General features: G+C 39.1%; 1 protein-coding gene across 2 annotated transcripts in view; it reads left to right on the top strand.

Moving 5' to 3' along the window:
• RAB3GAP2 (RAB3 GTPase activating non-catalytic protein subunit 2) overlaps positions 1–20,992 on the top strand; it is a 95,880-nt gene that overhangs the window by 55,949 nt on the left and 18,939 nt on the right. For both annotated transcript variants that reach the window (XM_082703017.1, XM_082703016.1), the window contains exons 15-24: positions 117–260; positions 472–554; positions 909–973; positions 4,119–4,209; positions 6,594–6,721; positions 9,214–9,430; positions 9,808–9,905; positions 16,637–16,742; positions 16,997–17,157; positions 18,267–18,495. In XM_082703017.1, the coding sequence (XP_082559143.1) occupies positions 117–260; positions 472–554; positions 909–973; positions 4,119–4,209; positions 6,594–6,721; positions 9,214–9,430; positions 9,808–9,905; positions 16,637–16,742; positions 16,997–17,157; positions 18,267–18,495 (1,322 nt within the window). The remainder of the gene's footprint in view (positions 1–116; positions 261–471; positions 555–908; positions 974–4,118; positions 4,210–6,593; positions 6,722–9,213; positions 9,431–9,807; positions 9,906–16,636; positions 16,743–16,996; positions 17,158–18,266; positions 18,496–20,992) is intronic.

Genomic DNA, 20,992 nt, shown 5'->3' with positions numbered 1-20,992 from the left:
AGTGTTTATTTGCTCCTGAGTTGGTAATAATGTAGGGTCCCTTGCTATCATGAAAGAACTTTTGGCATTTTTCCTTTTGTCTAATATTCTTACCATACTGGTTTGCCATTTCTCAGGCTTCTGTATCCTGGCTATAAAATAATGGGCTTAAATAATGTTACCAGTCAGAGTTGGCAGCCGCAGACTTACCAGATCTGCCTTGTTGATCCAGTGTCTGGAAGTGTGAAAACAGTCAATGTTCCTTTCCATTTAGCACTGAGGTAAGATTCATCCGGGGTCCCTCTGCTAACTTTTCCATCCCTTGTTTGGCTCTTTGTTTTGTAGTTACCATTTGGTTGTGGTTTTTTTCTCATTAGACAGTTATCTTTAAAGTTAAAAAGGAAGAATATGAAGGAAAAGTGTTGGAGTGTGTCAGACTTAGAAGGAAAGCGATTTACATTCTGTAAGAATTTGTTGTATTTATTGTTTTAGCGACAAGAAGTGTGAGCGAGCCAAGGACATGCACCTAGTCAAGAAGCTGGCTGCCCTGCTGAAAACAAGACCTCCCCACCTCGGTGCGTGTCCTGCAGCAAAATAATAATGCATACTCTTGGGTCCATTTTCTCAATTAGTAGCATATTCTAAATGCAGCAATCAAAATATTTGCATTCATTTGTGAGCTGTTGAAACTCCTCAAAGTAAGATGAGGTCCAAGTAATCATGTATATTTGTTATTGGAATTGCTCTGTAAATAAGTAGGCATGCCCTCTGGGCGATATTAAAATTTGTAACAAGAAAACAATACTGTGAGAGAAACCGGAAGTCCTTTAGCTGACTGATAGCCACCAGTAAGTGCATTCTTCTTTCAGAGTCAAATTTCCCTTGTAATAAAAGTGAAAAATTTACCTCGGTTCATTTTCTCTTTGTAGATTTGGTTGAAACACAAATGAAGGAACTAATTCTTGATATTAAGTACCCTGCAACCAAGAAACAAGTGAGTATGTATTATATATGAACTTTCCTGCTGGGTAGCTAGGACATATTTCTCTTAAGAAAGCCTTTAGTTTCCTTTTTCCCTCCAAACATGACAGGCTAACCTCTTTTCTGTTTTTTTATTCATGCCTTTTTTATATTCCCATATGGAAGCTCCCATTGTCTCTCTTTCTCCTTCCCTCCTTTTTTTTTTTTAATTAAGTAACATTACCTTACACACGTGTGCATGTTTGAAACACACATACGCGCACACACACACACACTATACATACCATATACTCCGGTAATAATCATGAACACATCTGTGGGACCGCCCACCTTAGGACACAGAATGTTACCAAGAACTCTGAAGAGCCCTCCTAGTCCCTCCTCAGGCCCCTTCTCCCATTCTTAAGTAACGAGCGTTCAGCCACCACTATTGAGATGGATCAGGGACTTTGGAGGTTTATCCTATTAGAAGGGTTGTGGCCATTGGAATGGGCACAAACAATTCCCTTGGAGAGGGCAAGTACAGTCCTCAGGTTCGGCTCCAGGGGCCTGAGCCTGTAGGTTGTGTAGGCCAGGGCTGTTTGGACAGTTGTCTGAAAACAAACTCAGCTTAGGTTTGGGGACGTAGGTATCCCAGGCCCGATCTACAAACCACGAGAAGAATTGTTCAGGATATGAAGAAAGTGCGAGTCTGAGTCGCTTGCTCAGGCTTTTGTCTCTGGATTTTGTATCAGCGATGGCCGTGGAATGTCTTTTGCTTTTAATAGTTATATTATTTCTGTATGGCTCTGATAAAACATCGATTCATTTTCTGCCTTTTAAAACTTGACATCACTGGAGTCCGGCTCGTGTCCCCTTGCCGGAACTTCACTCCTTCAGCTGTTTCTTCGAGGTGTCCCCGTTGACGCGTGTGGCTGCCGTGGACCCTGCTGTGTCTTCTGTTACTCTTGACTCACTCTGCTCCTACCAGTGGACATTTAGGTTGTTTCCAGGCTTTGCTCTCCCCAGGGGTACCGTGCTTATCCTTGTACGTAGGGCACTGCACATCTTTATGTTCGGGAATTGTAGCGCACTGGGCTTCTCTGGCTGTACCAGCTGTTGAAAGGCTGCTTCTCAGAATCCTGGCACTAGTTTATGTTCCCGCTCCTACCACAGAAGGGGCCTGTTGCTCCCACAGCCACAGCGTCCCATAGTATTGTCAGACTTGTTGCCTTTTGCCAGGTTTGCGGTTCTGATACAGCAGCTCGCTGTGATTTCTTTGGCTCGCCCCCCTCTTCTCCAAACCCCTCCTAATGCTGCTCACGTTCTCACTCTGTAAATTCTTAGGCACTTCAGTCCCTGTGGATACCTCTGAATTCTTACTCTTTTAAGTCAGAACTGGACAGCTAATGGTTACTTGTTCTGTTCTCTATTTCCGGTACCTGGATCCTAGTTCACCAGTTTTTTCCTTTTTACCTCCTTTAAGCTCTTTCAGGTAGGGACCTCACCAAATACGTCAGTTTCATAATCCACAACAACTAAAATAATGTTAAATATGTGGAAGAATTTCAGGAATGCTGATTAATTTTTATTCCTTTTTATTTTACTGTGGCAGTCATTTTTAAAAATACTTTTGTTTTATTATAGAACAGGCAAGTCCCTGTAACTTTTTTTTTTTTTAAGAGAAGAAGGGTGAGGAAGGGCGGAAGGAGAGGGAGAGACGATCTTAAGCAGGCTCAGTGCCCAGTGCATAGCCCGGCAAGGGGCTCGATCTCACAACCTTGAGATCGTGACCTGAGCTGAAATCAAGAGTCAGACACTTAACTGACTGAGCCACCCAGGTACCCACGTCCCTGTGACTTTTGGTCAAGTTTTCCATTCCACTAACAGGGCTAATTGGTTCTCATTTTTCTCAGGGCGAAGTCTCAGTTATGAGAGATGACATTCCTGTGACAAGGCGGGCATCCAAGAAAGGTAGTTTAGAGAACCTGTAGTGGAAAGGGAGGGTTATAACCCAAACCAGGCCTCCCGTTTTGATACCATCTTCTTCTTCTCTTACATCATGAAACAACAAAATTGGGAACATTGAGCATACTACAAATTGTCTTCTTGACCTTTAAATAATTATTATACTTCTCAATTGTATGTGAAACTAAAAATTTTATTAAAAATGCTGGAAAAGCTAGTAGTGGGTATTGTGTATTATTTTCAACACAAAAGGAAAAAACAGTAGTTTAGGCTCGGAAGAGTGACTAAATGGTCAAGCCAGCTGCTAGCTAGTGTAATGGTAGACAGAACAGAAATAATTACATTTTGCTGGGTATTTGCCTTTTTGAGTCACTTTCTTTGTATCCACCATGTATGTAGTTGCCTCATCATGGGCTTGACCATGTTCTTGACCACGCTCTTGAGCCACTCTCGGAGCCGATTTCTTACTCACACCACACCCCCCACACACACACACACAGAGGTGGTTGTGTTACAGTCTTTACCTCATGCTACATTCTCCAGCCTACTTTTGAAATTATTTACTCTCATCAATAAAAAGTCAGTTTAATGGGGTAATACGGAAGGATAAGTATGAACTTTAACTGCTCTGTCTATCCATTGGTGATTCTCATGGTTGCTTCTTTAGGCATAAAGAGAGATTTTGGAACTGGTAGTGAAGTCTTGTTAAGTATCTTCTGAGGGACGGACAGGAAGAGGAAGGTGGGGTGAGGTCGGGAACATAGATAGACCTTGCAGGGCCTGTACTTTCACTAGCCATGCTCAAATGCAGTCTTTAAGTGGTAATTAAGTTGTTGTTAGCTTTCATCATTGACACAACAGTAACAGCTCTGCTTTTCATTTATGCTGGGAGTATAGACTTACACTCTTCCTGTTGGTGACTAATTTTGTCATGGTCCCTGTTTCATCTTGGCCATTCTGTTAAATGCCAGTTTCCTTGTGGTGGTTTCATTCTGAGTCTGGACTTTTTGCCATTCCAGCATAAGGGGCATGGGATGAAATTGATTGCATAAGACATATGATGCAACTCTCCTTCTCGGGTGTGTACGTTATTAAAACATCTTAACGATGGAGCTTCTCTTGGAAATTTGGGGTAGTGAAGGTGTTGGCATAAATACAAAATTTAAAAAACAAAATCCGTGCCCTCTGATTGCTCAATATCTTTCTTCTAGGCTTTGGAGAGCATTTTGGCAAGTGAACGATTACCATTTTCCTGCCTTAGAAACATCACTCAGACTCTAATGGATACTTTAAAAAATCAAGGTAATGGGGTTTGTACTGATTAGAGGTTCTGGTCTGCAGATTTTATAATTTGGATTACAAAAGCTATTCCTGTTTATGATATCATCATGTTACTTCAGTGTGGAAATACTGTAAGAAATAAGGAAACTTATTTCATGCCTTTTGTATTTGGAGACTTTTTTATCCCCTGTTTGGTGTATGAAGCTGATCTCCAGTTGAGCATTCTCTGAATATGTTGTTTCTTTCTAGAAATATTTCTCTTTAAAGTATTTCTACTGTCAGTAAAGAGACCAGTATAGGATGCTGAGAAGTGGTCATTCGATACAGTTGTACATGTGTGAAAGGCAGAAGCATGAAGATTTTCTTGCTTTCACTGTCCTCTATTTAACTTTATGGGAGGAGAGCTGTTTCTGTAGATGAATCATTCTTTAAATATTTTTGTTTTGACTGAGATAATGATTTTTTAAAAAGTACGCTTTACGAATTAATGTTCTGTTAGCGTATGCCGAAAATCTGCATTTTCTCCTCCACTTCCCTCATGTAAGTAAGGACTTCCAAAATTGGATGATGAGTAAATTTATACCCATAGCTGATTGTTTTTTACTGTTCAAAATTTGTCTGAAAAAGAATTACATCTCTAACTCTGGGATTTTAACTCCATGCTCTATCTGGCTGACCCAGCAAAATTCGATTTATTCTGAATACCTAACATGTATTAAATAGTAGTGTGTATACTGGGTATATACCCTAAAGATACAGATGTGATGCTCCCAAGGGGCACGTGCACCCATATGTTTATAGCAAAAATGTCCACAATAGCCAAACTTTGGAAAGAACCTAGATGTCCATCAACAGATGAATGGATACTTTAAAAGAAGTATCAAAAGAAATGCAATCTTGCCATTTGTGACGACGTGGATGGAACAGGGGGTATCATGCTTAGCAAAATAAGTCGATCAGAGAAAGACAATTATCATATGATCTCCCTGATATGAGGAAGTGGAGATGCAATGTGGGGGTTTGGGGGGTAGGAAAAGAAAAAATGAAAGAAGATGGGATGGGGAGGGAGACAAACCACAGGAGACTCAATCTCACAAAACAGGCTGAGGGTTGCTGGGGGGAGGGGAGTCAGGAGAGGGGGGTGGGGTGATGGACATTGGGGAGGGTATGTGCTATGGGGAGTGCTGTGAAATGTGTAAACCTGGTGATTCACGGAACTGTACCCTGGGGATAAAAATACATTATATGTTTATTAAAAAATTAAAATATTATTTAAAAAATTGTAGTGTGTAATGTGTATACTTCATCTAGCTGTGACTTTTTGCTTGTCATGTTAATTATATAAAGCCGGCTTTATATTTATATTTAAGCCAACTTAAAAGTAGTTTAATAAATAGATATAGTATCCCCTTTTAAGACTTTAGGCATCCTAACGTTGAGATTTTTTTTCCAACATGTATTTGAAGCTGACTTTTAGAAAATTGTGAATTTCTTTAGTATATACAACTTGTTAGAAATCCCTCTTTTAAAAACGGTAGTGTGCTTATAAAGTTCCCCATCCCTCAGGACTTTACCAAAATCTCAAAGTTTACTGAATCAGAATTTATCTTGCACTGGGCTGAGATTAAGTCAAATATAACTATTGGAATTTTATAAAATCATCACCAGTTTCAAGTTCTACCCAAAATTGAGATTCCTAAAGATTTTACCTACTGAATATGCTAAGTTTTATTGTAGCTATACCAATTCTTGGAGGTAAATAAAGACCCTGCCTTTTAAAAGAATAGTTGTTTTACATTAGATGGGAGATACTAAAATTATCATGCGGGAATGTATTATATAGAGAGTATTTCTTTCTCTCTCTCTCTCTCTCTCTTTTTTTTTTTTAAAGCCCAATTGATGGAGAATGTTAAGTAGAATTGTACTTTGGTCTCTTTGCCAGCCTTCCTTGAGGATAAAACTGTTACAGTCCAGAGTTCATGCTTGAATTGTGGTATCTTTGTCCACCACGATAACAAGAACCAGGCAGCTTTCTGTTCATCTGTCCTCTGTCTGTGAGCGGAATAGGCAGCGTATGAGTTAAGGGGTGAGGGAGAATATTTTCAAAGCTGTTTTCAGATCATTTTTTAAAAATTTGAATATTAGACTAAGATAGCTCTTTTTTCTTTTTTTCTCCCCACCCTCCAACTACTAGTGTGCCTTATTACACTTAAAAATTGGGACATTTTTCCATGATGGAAAAATTATCTTTGTCCTAGTAATCTGTGATAGCTTAAGTATCTCAGTATTTAATAGACTAGCACATCAGAGAAGTACAAAATACTGTGAATGTTAATGAAAGAAAGACCTTTTTATGAATCTATTAAATATATCTCTGTAATGTATTTTTTTCTTCCACCTTTCAGAGCTTGAGTCTGTTGACGAAGGATTGCTACAGTTTTGTGCCAATAAACTGAAATTACTCCATCTTTATGAGTCTGTCAGTCAGTTAAATTCCGTTGATTTTCATTCAGATACACCATTCTCGGATAATGTAAGTAATTCTATTCCTCATTATACGAAATATTCTATTTTTAATTTTTAATTTTTTTTTAAGATTTTATTTATTTGACAGGGAGAGACACAGCAAGAGCGGGAACACAAGCAGGGGAGTGGGAGAGGGAGAAGCAGGCTCCCCGCTGAGCAGGGAGCCTGATGTGGGGCTCGATCCCAGGACCCCAGGATTGTAACTTGAGCCAAAGACAGACGCTTTAAGGACTGAGCTGCCCAGGCGCCCCTATTTTTAATTTTTTAACTGCTAGTAAAGAAGTAGATAATTGAGAATTTTTATGAAGGGTAAAGATGTTTTTTTGTTAAAGACCTCCTGCTGGCTCTCCGTGCCTTAGTACTAAACTTACAGTATTTATGCTAAGATATTGCAGTTTATTGTTAATCCATTCTTACTATCCTAGAAGCATTTGGTTTCTCTCAACTCACTTTCTAAGGTTGCTTCTCACAACATAACTGGATAAGATTTGCCAATTGAAATATATTCAGTTTACTGAAGTAGCAAAACTTTAAAGGAAAAAAAAAAGATTTTGCCAAACAGAAGACACTGGTTTTTCTGCGGTGCCATTGAGAACAAACTCAGAGCTTGTTCTCTTGTCTGCTACATAATTAAATACTTTTAAAAAGTTCTGTCTTACGTGAAAGTGTTTAATTCTAGGAAATGTTCTATGTTGTCATTCTGTAAAACATTTAAAAAATGGCAGTGCCTTGTAATCTTCCTTACAGGGCAGTATTGCTCGTTTCTAGGCATGTATGCAAAATTCTTACTTTTCATACAGAGAAATAGTTTCCATAATAGAGAATAGAGCGAAAGGTGGTCCTCTCTTTCCCCTGATTACCATGTGACTGTGGACAGGTTACTTGCCTTGGGGTGCATGTCTTCCATTTACCTAAAGGAAAATTATTATGTAAATGATTTTAGTGATTTGTCAAGTCACTGATAATACTTATAAAAAAATTACCTGGTGTGTATCTGAAACTTAATGGAAGTTTACCTTAGACAACTTTTATTTTAAATATACATATGTGAATAAAAATTTTTAAACAGAAAATTCTCTCTGTATTGGAAACCACTTACACATTCTAACATCTTTTTTATCCTTGGGATTATAGGTGCATTTCATAAAGCATTATAACAGTCTTCCTAACATTCTGCGATTGTCATTATAAGTAACAAAGCCATTTTTCAGGATCTTTGTGTTTTTCTTTCTGCTTCAGCAATAGTATGAAATCATTTCAAACAATAAGAAGGTTCAGGTGGACTAAATTATTTCTGCAGAATTGCCTAGATATTTCATAGATTCTTTTTCATAAGATCCAAACTTTCCTACCTCACCAAAGAAAGTTAAGTACGCGTCATTAGTAATCCCCTATGGAATTCATTTCCACTTGATAGCCCCAGTACCATAGGGAAAGATAAAAGAAAAATTACAGAATTTAAAATATCAGTTAGCTGATTGTTCTTTATTATTTTTTAACCTTTAAAACACTTTGTAAGAATTGATATTTTGCTGTGACATTATTTAGATCATTCCAAAAAAAAGGTACAGTCAATTTCTAGGCTGAATGGCTAATCTTGTGCATATAAAACAAATTCAAGTCTGGAATCATTTTTGTTGCTGTGGAACATAGTTCATACAAGCTCATATATAAATTCAGTATAGCATTGAACTGTTGGTGTGTGTTCATGGCATTCTGCAAGTTTACTACTTGTTTGTAGAAAACAGCATTAAATAAGTAAATGAAAGCTGTATTCTTAAACAAGAGTAGTTTTATCATGTAGAGGGGTGGAGGGGTAGTTTTGCTTGCTATGGTGAATTTGTGGTCTTTTAAATATATATCTGTGTGTGTGTGTGTGTGTGTGTGTGTGTGTGTGTATCCCTAATTTAGAAAAATATTAGTAATACCAGGAGAGATTTTTGCACGTGAGCTCTGTAAAAATAGTTTGAAAGGTTGGCAAGATACATCTGTAACTTTTCCATCTCTGGATCCCTGAGAGCCACACAGAGGAGATGTTATACATGTAGAGACAGTGAAGCTTGGTTTCCAGTATTTTTTAATTTTACTGTGTTTATGCTGCTCAATACATACTCCGTTTCAAATAGGCCTTTAGTTTACTTAGAATCACAAGAGTTGCAGTTAATACTCTTACAGGTTTTTTTTTTCTGATTCTAAATAACAGCTGTAGTAAAATTCAAACATTTTAAAGAGTATAGGGTATTCTCAAGAAATTGTATAAAAATGGTACTCTCAGTAATAAATAGTTTCAAGATTAGTTCAAATTACTTAATGTCAAATTCATGAAATTGTGGTAAGATTTTAAGCAGAGTACATTATAGCTACCACGTTAATTAACAAGTCATCATTTGTGTATAGTTTTGCATTTCACTTCAGATACGACGGGGTTGACTCCTGTGGCGGAGTCCTAGGAAGATACGGTGTATTCAACCTCTTTTTTTTCCCCCCTATTTTTTTAAGGACTTGGCTGTGTTACTGAGGCTCGATGAAAAAGAACTGCTTAAGCTCCTGGCATTACTAGAGAAGTACAAAGAGGAAAAAACCAGGACTGCTACAGTCCGATTTTCTGATGATAAGGATGGTGTGTTACCCGTGAAAACATTCCTGGAATATTTAGAGTGTGAGAAAGATGTGGTCAACGTAAAGAAGATAAGTGAAGAGGAGTATGTGGCTTTAGGTGGGTGGAAAGATGAACTGCTCTGTGAATTCTGCCTCTTCTGGAGGAGAGCCTGCCTGGCAGGAGTTGATAGCATCTCAAAGGTTCAGTATGTTTTAAAATTAAGCTAAGAAATTCAGGTATATTTTTCAATGAACGAAGGATACTCTGGATATGTAGGGTCTATGTCATAAAAGTTTTATTGGCTAATGCATAGACTAAAGGGACAGTGTTAGACATGTAACGATTTGCCTTCTGCCTTGAAATCAGCCGTTAATTTAATTTCTCTTCTCTCGTGCTGGTTTGCTTCTCTGGGGATCTAGATTGCAATTCAGGAAGAATGTTAGTCCAAATGGTAAGTAGCCATTGGTTAATGCATTTTGCTTTTGTTTTACTAGGCAGTTTCTTTTTTTGGAAGTGTTTGCATGGAGAAAGCTCTACCGAGGACATGTGTCACACTCTGGAGTCCGCCGGGCTGAGCCCTCAGCTGTTGTTGGTAAGCCGCCTTCTTACCGCACCTTCTCTTCCTGCTCATGGCATCCAGAAGGGTCAGTCCTTTTTTTTTTTTTCTTTAAACCATCGTCCAAAGCATATCATAGAACATAGATGAAAACCTTTCAATAGTGATCAAAGAAATTTATAATCACCATATTTAATTGAATTACATTATTTCATTTTTCTAATTCCCTGTAAATGGTAGCAGGTGTGTTCCATGGTTGGCCTAAAATAATAATTTCGAATCTGACAGGTATGCATGCATTTGTAGTGGATTGTGGTCATCAGTGAAATTGATCATATTTGAAGTAAAAAAAATCTTAGAGAACAAAATCAACTTCCCTTAGAGCAGTACAGGATTATAATCGAACATTCGCAGACTTTGAATATAGGTTAGGTTTTAGTCTCTGTGCTATAACAAATATAAAAGAAAAGAATCATTTAGTAGAAAACGACAACACTAAATGTTTGCCCTTTGGCACAGGATGCGGGGTGTGGTGGGGAGGGGTGACCCTGCCCTCCTCCCCTCTCTCCTCTTTAACCCCTCACATGCAAACGTAAACTCTCTTCCACATCCTCACTAACATCTGACACTTTGGCCAGGATCTGGGCAATCTCCTTTAGGAGCTTGTTGACTGTGTTCATGTATGGTTTTAACTGAACATTTACATCCTTTAAAAACAGATTCCATTCTCTGTAACTTTGCAGTGTGTATGTCAGGAAGTAAGGCAGTTAAAGGTATGCATAGGTTGGTTGTACGTGGATGTTCATAAGTGGCTTTATTCGTAATAGCCCCAAACTGCAAACTACACAAATGTGGTTCAGTAGATGAATGGTTAAACGAACCGGTAGTTCTTTACCACGTACGTCCTTACCTTTTCCTCTACAATAAGACTCAACGATTGATTCACATAATACCTTGAATGAACCGCAAGGAAAATACGCTGAGTGGAAATATGCCCACCTTGGAAAGATATGTGCTTGCATGATTCCATTTTTGTATAACAGTCATGAAATAGCACCGTTACAGAGATAGAGAAGAGGTTAGTGTTGGCGAGGGGTTAGGGATGAGTACGGGGAGGGATGCGTGTGGCTGAGAAAGGGCCGCACAGAGGAGTCTCTTGCTGGTGTATAGCAAGAGACTATACATCAGCAAGTCTGGTGATGTTTTTGAAAACATCAAATGGTGATGTTTTTGAAAAGCTATACATTTGATAGAATTGCATGTACACACCTATGGGTGTATGCATTATTGGTGAAATTTGAATAAGCTTTGGATTTTGCCAATGTTAACTTCTTGGTTATGATATTTTGTAAGATGCCACCATTAAGGGGAAGGGTGCATGGGACTTTGTTGTGCATTTCTTTTTCCCCTAGTGAATCTATAACTATTTTAAAGTAAAAATTTAAAAAGAGAGCAGCTAAGTATTTATTATCCAAATTTGAGATGCTTAAATAAGTTGAGTACAGAATACTTCTTATTTTTAAATTGTGTTTAATCAGTATCAAATGTCTGCATTAAATCCGGAGTTCAAGAAACATTGGGAAAAAATGAACCTCAGATCTTACCTCAAGCCATATATAAAGATTAACCCAAAATGGAAAATAAATATAAGACGTAAGACTACAGAACTTACAGAAAAAAACAAGGAGAAAGCTTGGTTCGGGCAAAGATTTTGTAGGGCACAGAAAGTGCAAACAAAAAACATATTGATCAATTGCACTTTATCAAAATTCAGAACTTTTGTGTTTTAGAACTGTTAAGAAACTAAAAGGCAAACCTCCCTTTTAAAACTTATATTTGATAAATGAATTGAATCCACATTAAGAAAGAATTCATAGGACTCAATAAGACAACAAAGAATACAATAAGGAAAGTGAAAGATCTGAACTGTCACGTCACCAAAAAATATACTTACCCGTGGCAAATGCTCACATGAAAAGTGGTCACATCTTTTACTGTTGGGGAAATGCCAGATAAAACCACAGGCGTCTCTTTCTCAAGAGGATGACCGAAACGAAGATGACTGATGGCACCAAGTGTTGATGAAGATTTGGAATAATCAGAACTCTCAGCGTGGCTAAGGAAATGCCAACAAATACAACAGCTTTGGAAAACTGTCCAGAAGTTTCTTATACTGTTGAACAGCGATTTACCATAAAATCCAGCAGTCTCACTCCTAGGTATTAATCTAAGAGGAATGAAAACATATGTTCATAACGATTTGAAATAAAATGTTAGCAGCATCTTTATTCAGAATAGTCCAAAGTGCAAACAACCCGATATCCACCAACAGATAAGTGGTAAGTTATGGTACGTCCATATAGTGGGGAAAACAGTTAAGAAGAGATACACAGTACAACTGTGTAATAAATAAAGAAATGAATCTCAATAGCATTATACTAAGTGGAAAGATCCAGAAACAAGACTGCCTACTGTATGATTTTAATTATATGAAATAGAGTGACAGAGAAGAGGGGTGTTTGCTAGAGGATGAAGGTGGGCATTGGGGATTGCGCACAGGAAGCACAAGGGAACTTTGGGGGATGAAGATGTGCTTTACTAGGTTTATGGTGTTGGCCACCCAAACTGAAATTAATGAACTTTATTGTATATATGTATATATTGTAATGTAATAAAGTGCTCTCTAGAAAATCTATCTTAAATCCATAAAGCCGCGGTCTGTAAGTATATTTATTATTGTGCTATAGAACTTATAAAATAGGTTGTAATTTTAAGTTCTTTTTAAAAATCATCTAACTCTGAGAGACTGTATTTCACTTATTCCAAATGATTGGTCGCTTTTCCTTTGCTTTCCTCAGATGAGTATTTTATAGTTAGGTTAAAGTATTCTTTCAATAGCTGAATGCTTTCAAGCAGTCGTGTACATTTTTAAAATCCTACCATCGAGTATAGAGAAATAAGGCATTTTCACTGAAAGCATGTAATTAATAGTTACGAATGGGAAGGGAAGGGGAAACTTCTTCAAAAAACCCCAAAAAACAAAGCTCAAGAATTAAAGTAAGAAATTGGATGTACAATAAGACTGGCTTGTAAAAAAGCCTGCTTGGTCATTGTGGTCACATTGATCAGAGGAAATAGCTAACACATTCAGCCTGTGAATATGCTGCCTGGCCTTAGGAAGGTCAAGTGCAGGGGTTTCGTGTACCTGTGTAGTAAGTGTGCGTCTTGCTTACAGCCTGCTCATTCCCAAAGCAGTTAGTGCCAGGGCCAAAATACTAACCAGTGACATTTTTCTAAGTTATTAACTTACAGTTTTTTTAAAAAAAGAATAAATGTCTATTTTATTACATTAAAAGAGTAATAGACTTTTAGGAGTCAGGCATATAAAAGTCATGGAGAAAAGGTGTTAGGTCTTTCAACAAAATATATAAAATGAATTATTAGTGTTATAAAGGCATTTGAAATGCTAACTCTTTTTTTCTGAACTATTTTATATGGTAATTTTATTGAAATTATGTTTGTAAAGAAATTTGCTACTTATAATTTAGGTTTTGTGTGTTTGTGTCTGGTTTTTTTTTTTTTAGGTTGTGTGTATTGTTAAATTTGGAAATACTTCTAGTGTACAATGCCTACCGATTTTTCTATAAAACTTACACTTGATTTAATCAGTATTTTACTATATTAGCGTAATTCATGACAACAGCCTGATAGTTTTTTAGATGTTTAAATGTTTAAAACTATAATTTAATGTTTAAAACTGTAATTACTCTCACTAGAATTTTATCAAGTTTTAATTCTGTATACTAAAACAGACCTAATTTTTAGGAAAGACTAGAAAATAAGGCTCATTCAAAAAACTGATAAAGTAAGTTTCTTTTAAGTAGAGACAGGGCTAACAGATGGCTTCTTCGCGTTCTATCTGCCAGCATTTCTGCTGAGGGAAGGATTAAAACATCTGGGATGTTAATATTACAGGAGGAGGATACTTAGCAAAAAGTAAAGTTCATTAGGCATTAGAAGCTTCTACCCAGAACCCATGGGATTTTTCTCTTTCATTTTTAGGTACAGGTTTTTACCAAGTCTTGGATACCGCTCGACTTATAAAAGAGGAATTAACCAACTTTCCTCTCAAGGTTTCTCTTATTAAAAATCTAATACTCAGATACCATCTGGTAATATGTCAGTATGTGACATTTATATTTGAAACAATATAGTTTACATTTATAATATGAATATCCACATTATAAATAATATGTGACATTCTTTGCTGTGATGTATTGAAAGGATATTTTGTATTTACTAGTTGTAGAGATTGTTACCTTCAGTATACTTTTCTTTGTTTTGTGTGTCTATGCGTATATGTGGTATCTTAGCTCTATATTCTCCTCTTTATTTTTCTCCTTTTACCTTAATTTTTCCTAAAAATTAAAAAAATCTATTGCTTATAAGTGATTCTAAAATTATGTCATCTTGTTCTTATAGTTCCCATGGCAGCCTGTATTGCATTCTGACTTTTTACATGCTTTTTAAAGCATAACTGATTGGATTTTTAAAGTTAATAAAAAACAAGAGGAACACCCGCTGGGTTATAAGCAAAGATTACCTTGCTGCATGAGAGTTAGAACAGGGCTGACCTAGAGAGAGATAGAATGAAAGTTAAACAGAACAGGGTTTTTTGTTTTAGAATTTGCTAAATAAGGGTGGTGATGGGGGGGATGGTTAGTTGGAGAGAAAAATAAGAGTTTATAGGATGACCGCGAATTCAGGCCATGGCATTCAATTCATCTAACCCTTTGGGTTGTCCATCTTTTTGAGCGTTTTGAAACTTTGTAGCTGCTGAAAAGATGAATCAAGCTTTGAAAGATACTAAACCTGGGGGGCCTGGGTGGCTCAGTGGGTTAAAGCCTCTGCCTTCACTCAGGTCATTGTCTCAGGGTCCTGGGATCAAGTCCCGCATTGGCCTCTCTGCTCAGTGGGGAGCCAGCTTCCTCCTCTCTCTGCCTGCTTCTCTATTTGTGATCTCTGTCTGTCAAATAAATAAAGTCTTAAAAAAAAAAAAAAAAGAATAGGATTTTAAAAAAAAAGAAAGAAAGACACTAAACCCGTAAGTGTGTTTAGAAACCTGGAATGCTTGTAAAATACCCCTGGGCATATATTTTTTGCCTAAAATTAATCAGAGTGAGCCCAAAAGATAAGTCCTCCTGCTCCCCCTCATTTCCTTTTGGCTTGCTTTCGTAGCACATATGTGCCCAAAACACTGAGAGTAATTTCCAGTTGATTCTGGAGTGTCTTAGTTGCCTATACAGGCAACTCATTTTTGTAGCCTGCCTGTGAGTAGCAGTGCTGTGTGAGGTAGAGGGAATAGCCTTGATAAGTGATAAAGTCAGTCAAAACTTGGGAGACTACACAGGGTGTTTGTGTGGCAGGTGGAAAGCACATGGTATAACATGAGCCCAGTTTTATAAAAGCCCCATGTTGCTCCGTAATGCTCTCTGTATAGCTGCACTTAGGAAGCTGCCAGGGGCTTGGAACCTAGTCTGCTCTTGGTAGCCACCAGCCTTTGTTGTTGCTAGCATCGGCATTCTCTTAGGAATGTGCAGGCAAATATGAAAGCACATACGTGGTTGTAAAAAAAAAAAAAATAGGTTTCTGGATAGAATGAGGTAGAAAGGAGGCTGACATAGGGAGAGAGGTAAGAGGGTTAAACAGAAAAGGGAGAAATAAACTCCTTTTTGATGTGTGTATATTGTTTGTACAAATTATATGTACAGTCTACTCACATGTACAGTTTTTTAAAGAGAAAAAAAACATGCATATTGGGATCAGGCAGATCTTGGTTCAGACTTCATTCCTGATTCACTAGCTCTATGGTGCTGGGGAAGTTACTTCTCTTCATCGTTTATAAAATCTGGGAGACCGACCCTGCCATGGGATTGTCGGAATTGGACAGGGTGATGTCCGGCAAGTACTTCTGTCTCCTGGCCCTTTGGGGGTTCTCCCAGTTTTCCTTCACACACGACTTCAACTTCCTACTCTCTTTCGCTTTTGAAAAGTATTTATACTACTATATTTAAACTGGTGGTCAACTTTTTATTTTCAAGCGTTTGTTTTTGTTTTTAACGTGAAGGTTCCTGCAGAGTTAAAGGTAACCCAGGCCTTGCACAAACACCAGTACTGACAAGTGCGGTGCCATGCCACTGAACTTCTCATTATCCCAGAATTATCCGTGTGCAAATGTTGTACATCTTAACATATTTCAATTCTAAGTAGATAGGCTGGTTCATAGGCATCTTAAAAGTCACTTATGTTGACTTAAATGTTTTTGCTTATAAAATCTGTCTCCCTTGACTTATTAGTGATTTAAAAACTAGAATCCGATAGCTGTATTTACCCGTTCAGCACTGCCGCGTTCACAGTACCTTGTGGCCAGCTGGGTGCCTTCTTGCCAGTCTACGGCGATCTGTGCTAACTCGGTAGTAGTACCCTTTCTGGTACTTTGCTCCCTAATCAAGGCTCAGCCTGGAAAGCAGAGCTTAATTAACCCAAAGTAGAGACGGAAACGGTGGAAGTTACATATCTGACCGATACAAAGAATCTCTCCAGTGGACAGGGTACCTTGTTGAGTCTCTCATGAGAGGCGATGTAGTGAGCAGCCCCTCGTTTCTCACCCTGAAGGACTGAATCGCTCATATACACGTCTGTGCTCTCTTGAAAAGTGCCACATTTTATTTTTTTTATTACTGAAAATTATTTAAATTTGATTTCAGTCTCTGCTCCTGAGTGTGTGGCTTTCTAAGGAAAAAGATATTTTGGATAAGCCGCAATCTGTGTGCTGTCTCCACACAATGCTGTCCCTTCTGAGCAAGATGAAAGGTAAAAGGCTGGGGGCTGCGGCCGGTGCATGGGCCTTGAGGTGTAGACGCTGCTCTTGGGAATGACCTGAGCTGAAAGCAGATGCTTAACTCACTGAGCCACCCAGGGGCCCCATGGATTTAATTTCTAATTCAGGAATGTACCAGTCTATCACAGGGGAATTCAGTTTCAACTTTATGTTTAGTGTTAAAGGTCGAACAGAAAGAATCAACAAGCTCAGGCTTGCTTTCTTAACTTTCTCTTTTTGCCCATAGTGGCCATCGATGAGACCTGGGATTCCCAGTCTGTGTCCCCGTGGTGGCAACAGATGCGCACGGCTTGTATTCAGTCTGAGAACAACGGAGCTGCTCTGTTGTCTGCACACGTTGGCCATTCCATTGCTGCACAGATCTCGAACAGTATGACTGAGAAAAAAGTAAGTCGGCGGGTGGGGGGTTGTACCTGGTCTTGGAAAGGTTAGATCTCTGCCTGTCCAGTCTCCTTAGGGGCTGCTTGTCCCTGTCTGGGCTACGGTGTCTTTGATGTTAGGAACATCTAGAGTTTGAAGTGTGTGTCCAGCAGATTCTCATTTGTCTTTCTGGGAGGGAGGGGTGCGGCCCTTAACTTGTTTGTTCAGATGACATGCATACTGAATTTTGCTGTCACCTCGTACTTTCATCTTGCGGGGAAAAGTATGGCAATCAGAGGGCAGAGGTCCGGCTCTCGGCCAGCAGCTGGTGATGTGTGGTGAGTCCCTTAAACACGAGTCTCCTGCTTCAGGTTCTTCATCTAAAGGAGGTCAGGGTTAGACTGCATTATATCTGAGGTTTGTTATAGCTCTGGAGCTCTACAATTGTATTTATCACCCTCCCCCTTTTTATAAACAGAAGTTGTTTTGGCCTGGGGTGTTGAATGACTTGAATAAAAGTTTCCTATTGACCTTTTGCTTTGTGGTTTTTTCCTCGTCTTTTTAAAGACTCGGGTTTATTTTTAAAAAAAAAACAAACATCTCTTGTATCTCATGGTAGATCAAATTTTTTTCTGGGGAATGTTGATTTAGTTGGATGAGTCAGTTAAATAGGCCTGTAGAGATTCACTTAACATTGTCAGTGTCAGTAGCATATGCTAAATTTAATATTACTGGCCTAAGATGCTCATGATAATGGAGAGAGAAGGAATTTGAGACTCCTATTGTATGTCGGAGAGTGCCTTCTGAAGAGCAAACACTATCCTGGTACTAACAGAAAAGCCCATGGCCCTTGTTGGGTATGGCCCTGAGAACTCGTTAGTGCCCATTGCATGAATCAGGGGCCTTCCTGGGGGTCTTACTGTGACTGTCCAGACTCTGTCACTGTTTCCCCGAGACTCCAGTCTCCTCCTGTTACTCATGTTCCATCCTGCCCAGTAGTAATACTCGTGAACCAGCATCTGCCTGTTGCTTCGTGACGTAGCCTCACTGTCCATCAGCTTTCGGGTTCAGAGCTTATTCAAGTGCGTGCTGATCCAGAGTCTTTGCCAGAGTATCACCAGGGCATTTTTTGTTAGTTTTCCCAAACAGTGTCGGGTGCTGATTCTGAGGCCCTCACCGATTCCTGGGAGGCCCTTTCTCTTGACATGGAATACTGGAAGCTCCTGCTGAAACAGCTGGAAGACTGCCTCATCCTTCAGACTCTGCTTCACAGCAAAGCAAACACGCCAGCCTCCAAAGCGTCATCGCTGCAGGCTGAGCCACTCCCCAGGCTGTCTGTCAAAAAGTTACTGGAAGGAGGAAAGGGTAAGCTGGGGTTGATGGGAGCATTGCACCTACAGATCTGTGTGTTTATGGTGTGGACATTTCTAGGGCTTTTGTAGAAATGATTGCAAGGATAGGGAAAGGGAAACACATTTAGATTTAAAAAATTAAAAATAACCCACCATGTATTTCTTCTCAGTTAATCTCCTCAAAGTCTGATTCGGTCAGTTCCCTGCTCAGGAATCCCCACTCCTTCCCCTGCCTTAGAGAATTAGTCACGGTTCTCAAAGAGTGCTCAGAGGACCTCGAGAGCCCACCCTTTTCCAACTTCATGTCTCTGCGAGGCTGGCTTTTCCTCCTGTACTTCAGCCAGAGCAACAGATCCTAACAGATGGCATGAAGAAGCTGATCGGAGAATCCAGATGTAAGCTAGACAGTGGAAGAGGCTTTGCAAAGGTCGTAGTGTTGCTCCTCTCCCAAAATGTCTTTTCTTGCTTTGGGAACTATATTTTCATAAAATGTTATTAATATGTAATAGGTTTATTACTTAGTATTTAAAAATGAATTAATAAAAGCATTTTAGAATTTTCTCAATTTTAATTTCTAAGACCAGGAATTTGAATCAATATAACCCATAAGCTAAAGTTCTTTGGGATTGTCAGTAATTTTTAAGAGTTTAAGGAGATTCTGAGACTTAAGAAATTCGAGAACTTTTGGAACAAATAGAAACTGGTTCTCTAAGAACCCCTGGTTTGAATCTAACCCGCTTTTCCATTTCTTGCTTGTTGCTTGATTGTGGCTCATATGAAGCATCTGTGTGATTCCCCAGCTCTGGGTCTGAGCCTGTCCCCTTCCCTCCCTGACCTGTCCCATTCTGGATTCTAAATTGTACTTACTCCTCTTCCAAGGCCCTGCTCAAATGCTTACTCCTAACTGCTCATGATCCACTAGCTACCAGTTCTCTTCTCCCTCCTGATTTCCACAGGACCTTATGCCTCTTTGTGATTTATCATTTTCTACTCTTCTAGAGCCATTGGGTTCTTGCGCTTATATCCTGCAGGACCAGAAATATTGTAAATTTTTAGTTGTCTTGGTGTACTTCCTTTTTACCAGCAGCTCTGTCAGGCATTTGATACTGGAATGTCTGTATTCCTGGATTTATAAATACCCATGTATTTATAGATTTTGATTTAGTTAACCTGTCTTCTTATCCTTTATAAGTTTGTAAGCTTCAGCCTGAGAGGCAAGGTCTTAGGTGTGGCACACAATTAGTGGCCTCCACAGTTGTTCTCAAGGAACATAGACTATGGATGCCATCCTGACACTTGTCTTTTGCCTTGTCCCGGTTTGCCAGCATAACCTAGAAGGAGCTTATACACTTGTTTGGAGCTCTAGTTTGTGACTGCCACCCAGGGGGACCCCTCCAGATCGCCTGACTCTGGTGGCCACTGGAGTTTATGCTTCTGGTCCAACGGAACTGTATATATTTGCTTACTTTTTTTTTTTTTTTTTTAAGATTTTATTTATTCATTTGACACAGAGAGATTACAAGTAGGCAGAGAGGCAGGCAGAGAGAGAGAGAGGAGGAAGCAGATTCCCCGCGGAGCGGAGAACCCGATGCGGGATCGATCCCAGGACCCTGAGATCATGACCCGAGCCGAAGGCAGCGGCTTAACCCACTGAGCCACCCAGGCGCCCATATATTTGCTTACTTTTAAAAGCTGCTGCCTGACAGGGTACCTGGCAGTGTAGTTGGTTCAGCATCCAAACTTTGGTTTCGGCTCAAGTTGTGATCTCAGGGTCATGAGATTGAGCCCCACTTTGGGCTCTATGCTCAGTGTAGAGTCTGCTTGAGATTCTGTCTCCCTCTCCCCCTGCCCTTCTCACTTGTGCACATGTGCTTTCTCTCACTCTCTCTTAAATAAATAAGTTAAAAAAAAATTTGATGCTTGAGGTTCAAGGTGTGAATGTAGGTGTGAAGATCCTCTCTTCTGGGGCACTGGCTGGTTTTGGCACATCCTCAGCTACTGTGAGCTGTTAAATATCTGCTAGATTGCTTGGCTAAGCACAGAGGTTTGAGAGACAATCAAGAACTGAGGCACGATTGAGCAAGGCCATTCCTTCAAGACTGGAAGAGGTCGTTCCATCTACTGTGTAGAAAGCAACATGAAGACTCATGCAAAAGGAAGAAATAGAGAAATATGTTCCAAGTGCAAGAACAAGATAAAACTTCAGGGGGAAAAAAACTTAATCAAATGAGAGAAGTCATTTACCTGATAAAAAGTCCAAAGTTATAGTCATAAAAATGCTAACCAAACTGAGGAGAAGGATGCATGAACCCAGTGATAACTTCGAGATGGAAAATAAATAGACATCACAGAGCTGAAGAATACAATAACCGAACTCACTACATGCTAGACTAGGTGAAGCAGAAGAAAGGACAAGTGAACCCAAAGACAGGGCATTAGAATTCACCCAATCAGATGATTACAGACATTGTAACAATAGAGAAGTTGTTATTTCTAAGCATGTGGTAATC

This window comes from Mustela nivalis, assembly GCF_964662115.1.
Source record: "Mustela nivalis genome assembly, chromosome: 16".
Lineage (NCBI taxonomy): Eukaryota > Metazoa > Chordata > Mammalia > Carnivora > Mustelidae > Mustela > Mustela nivalis.
Note: the sequence above shows the minus strand (reverse complement) of the source record. Positions and strands in the feature narration are given on the sequence as shown.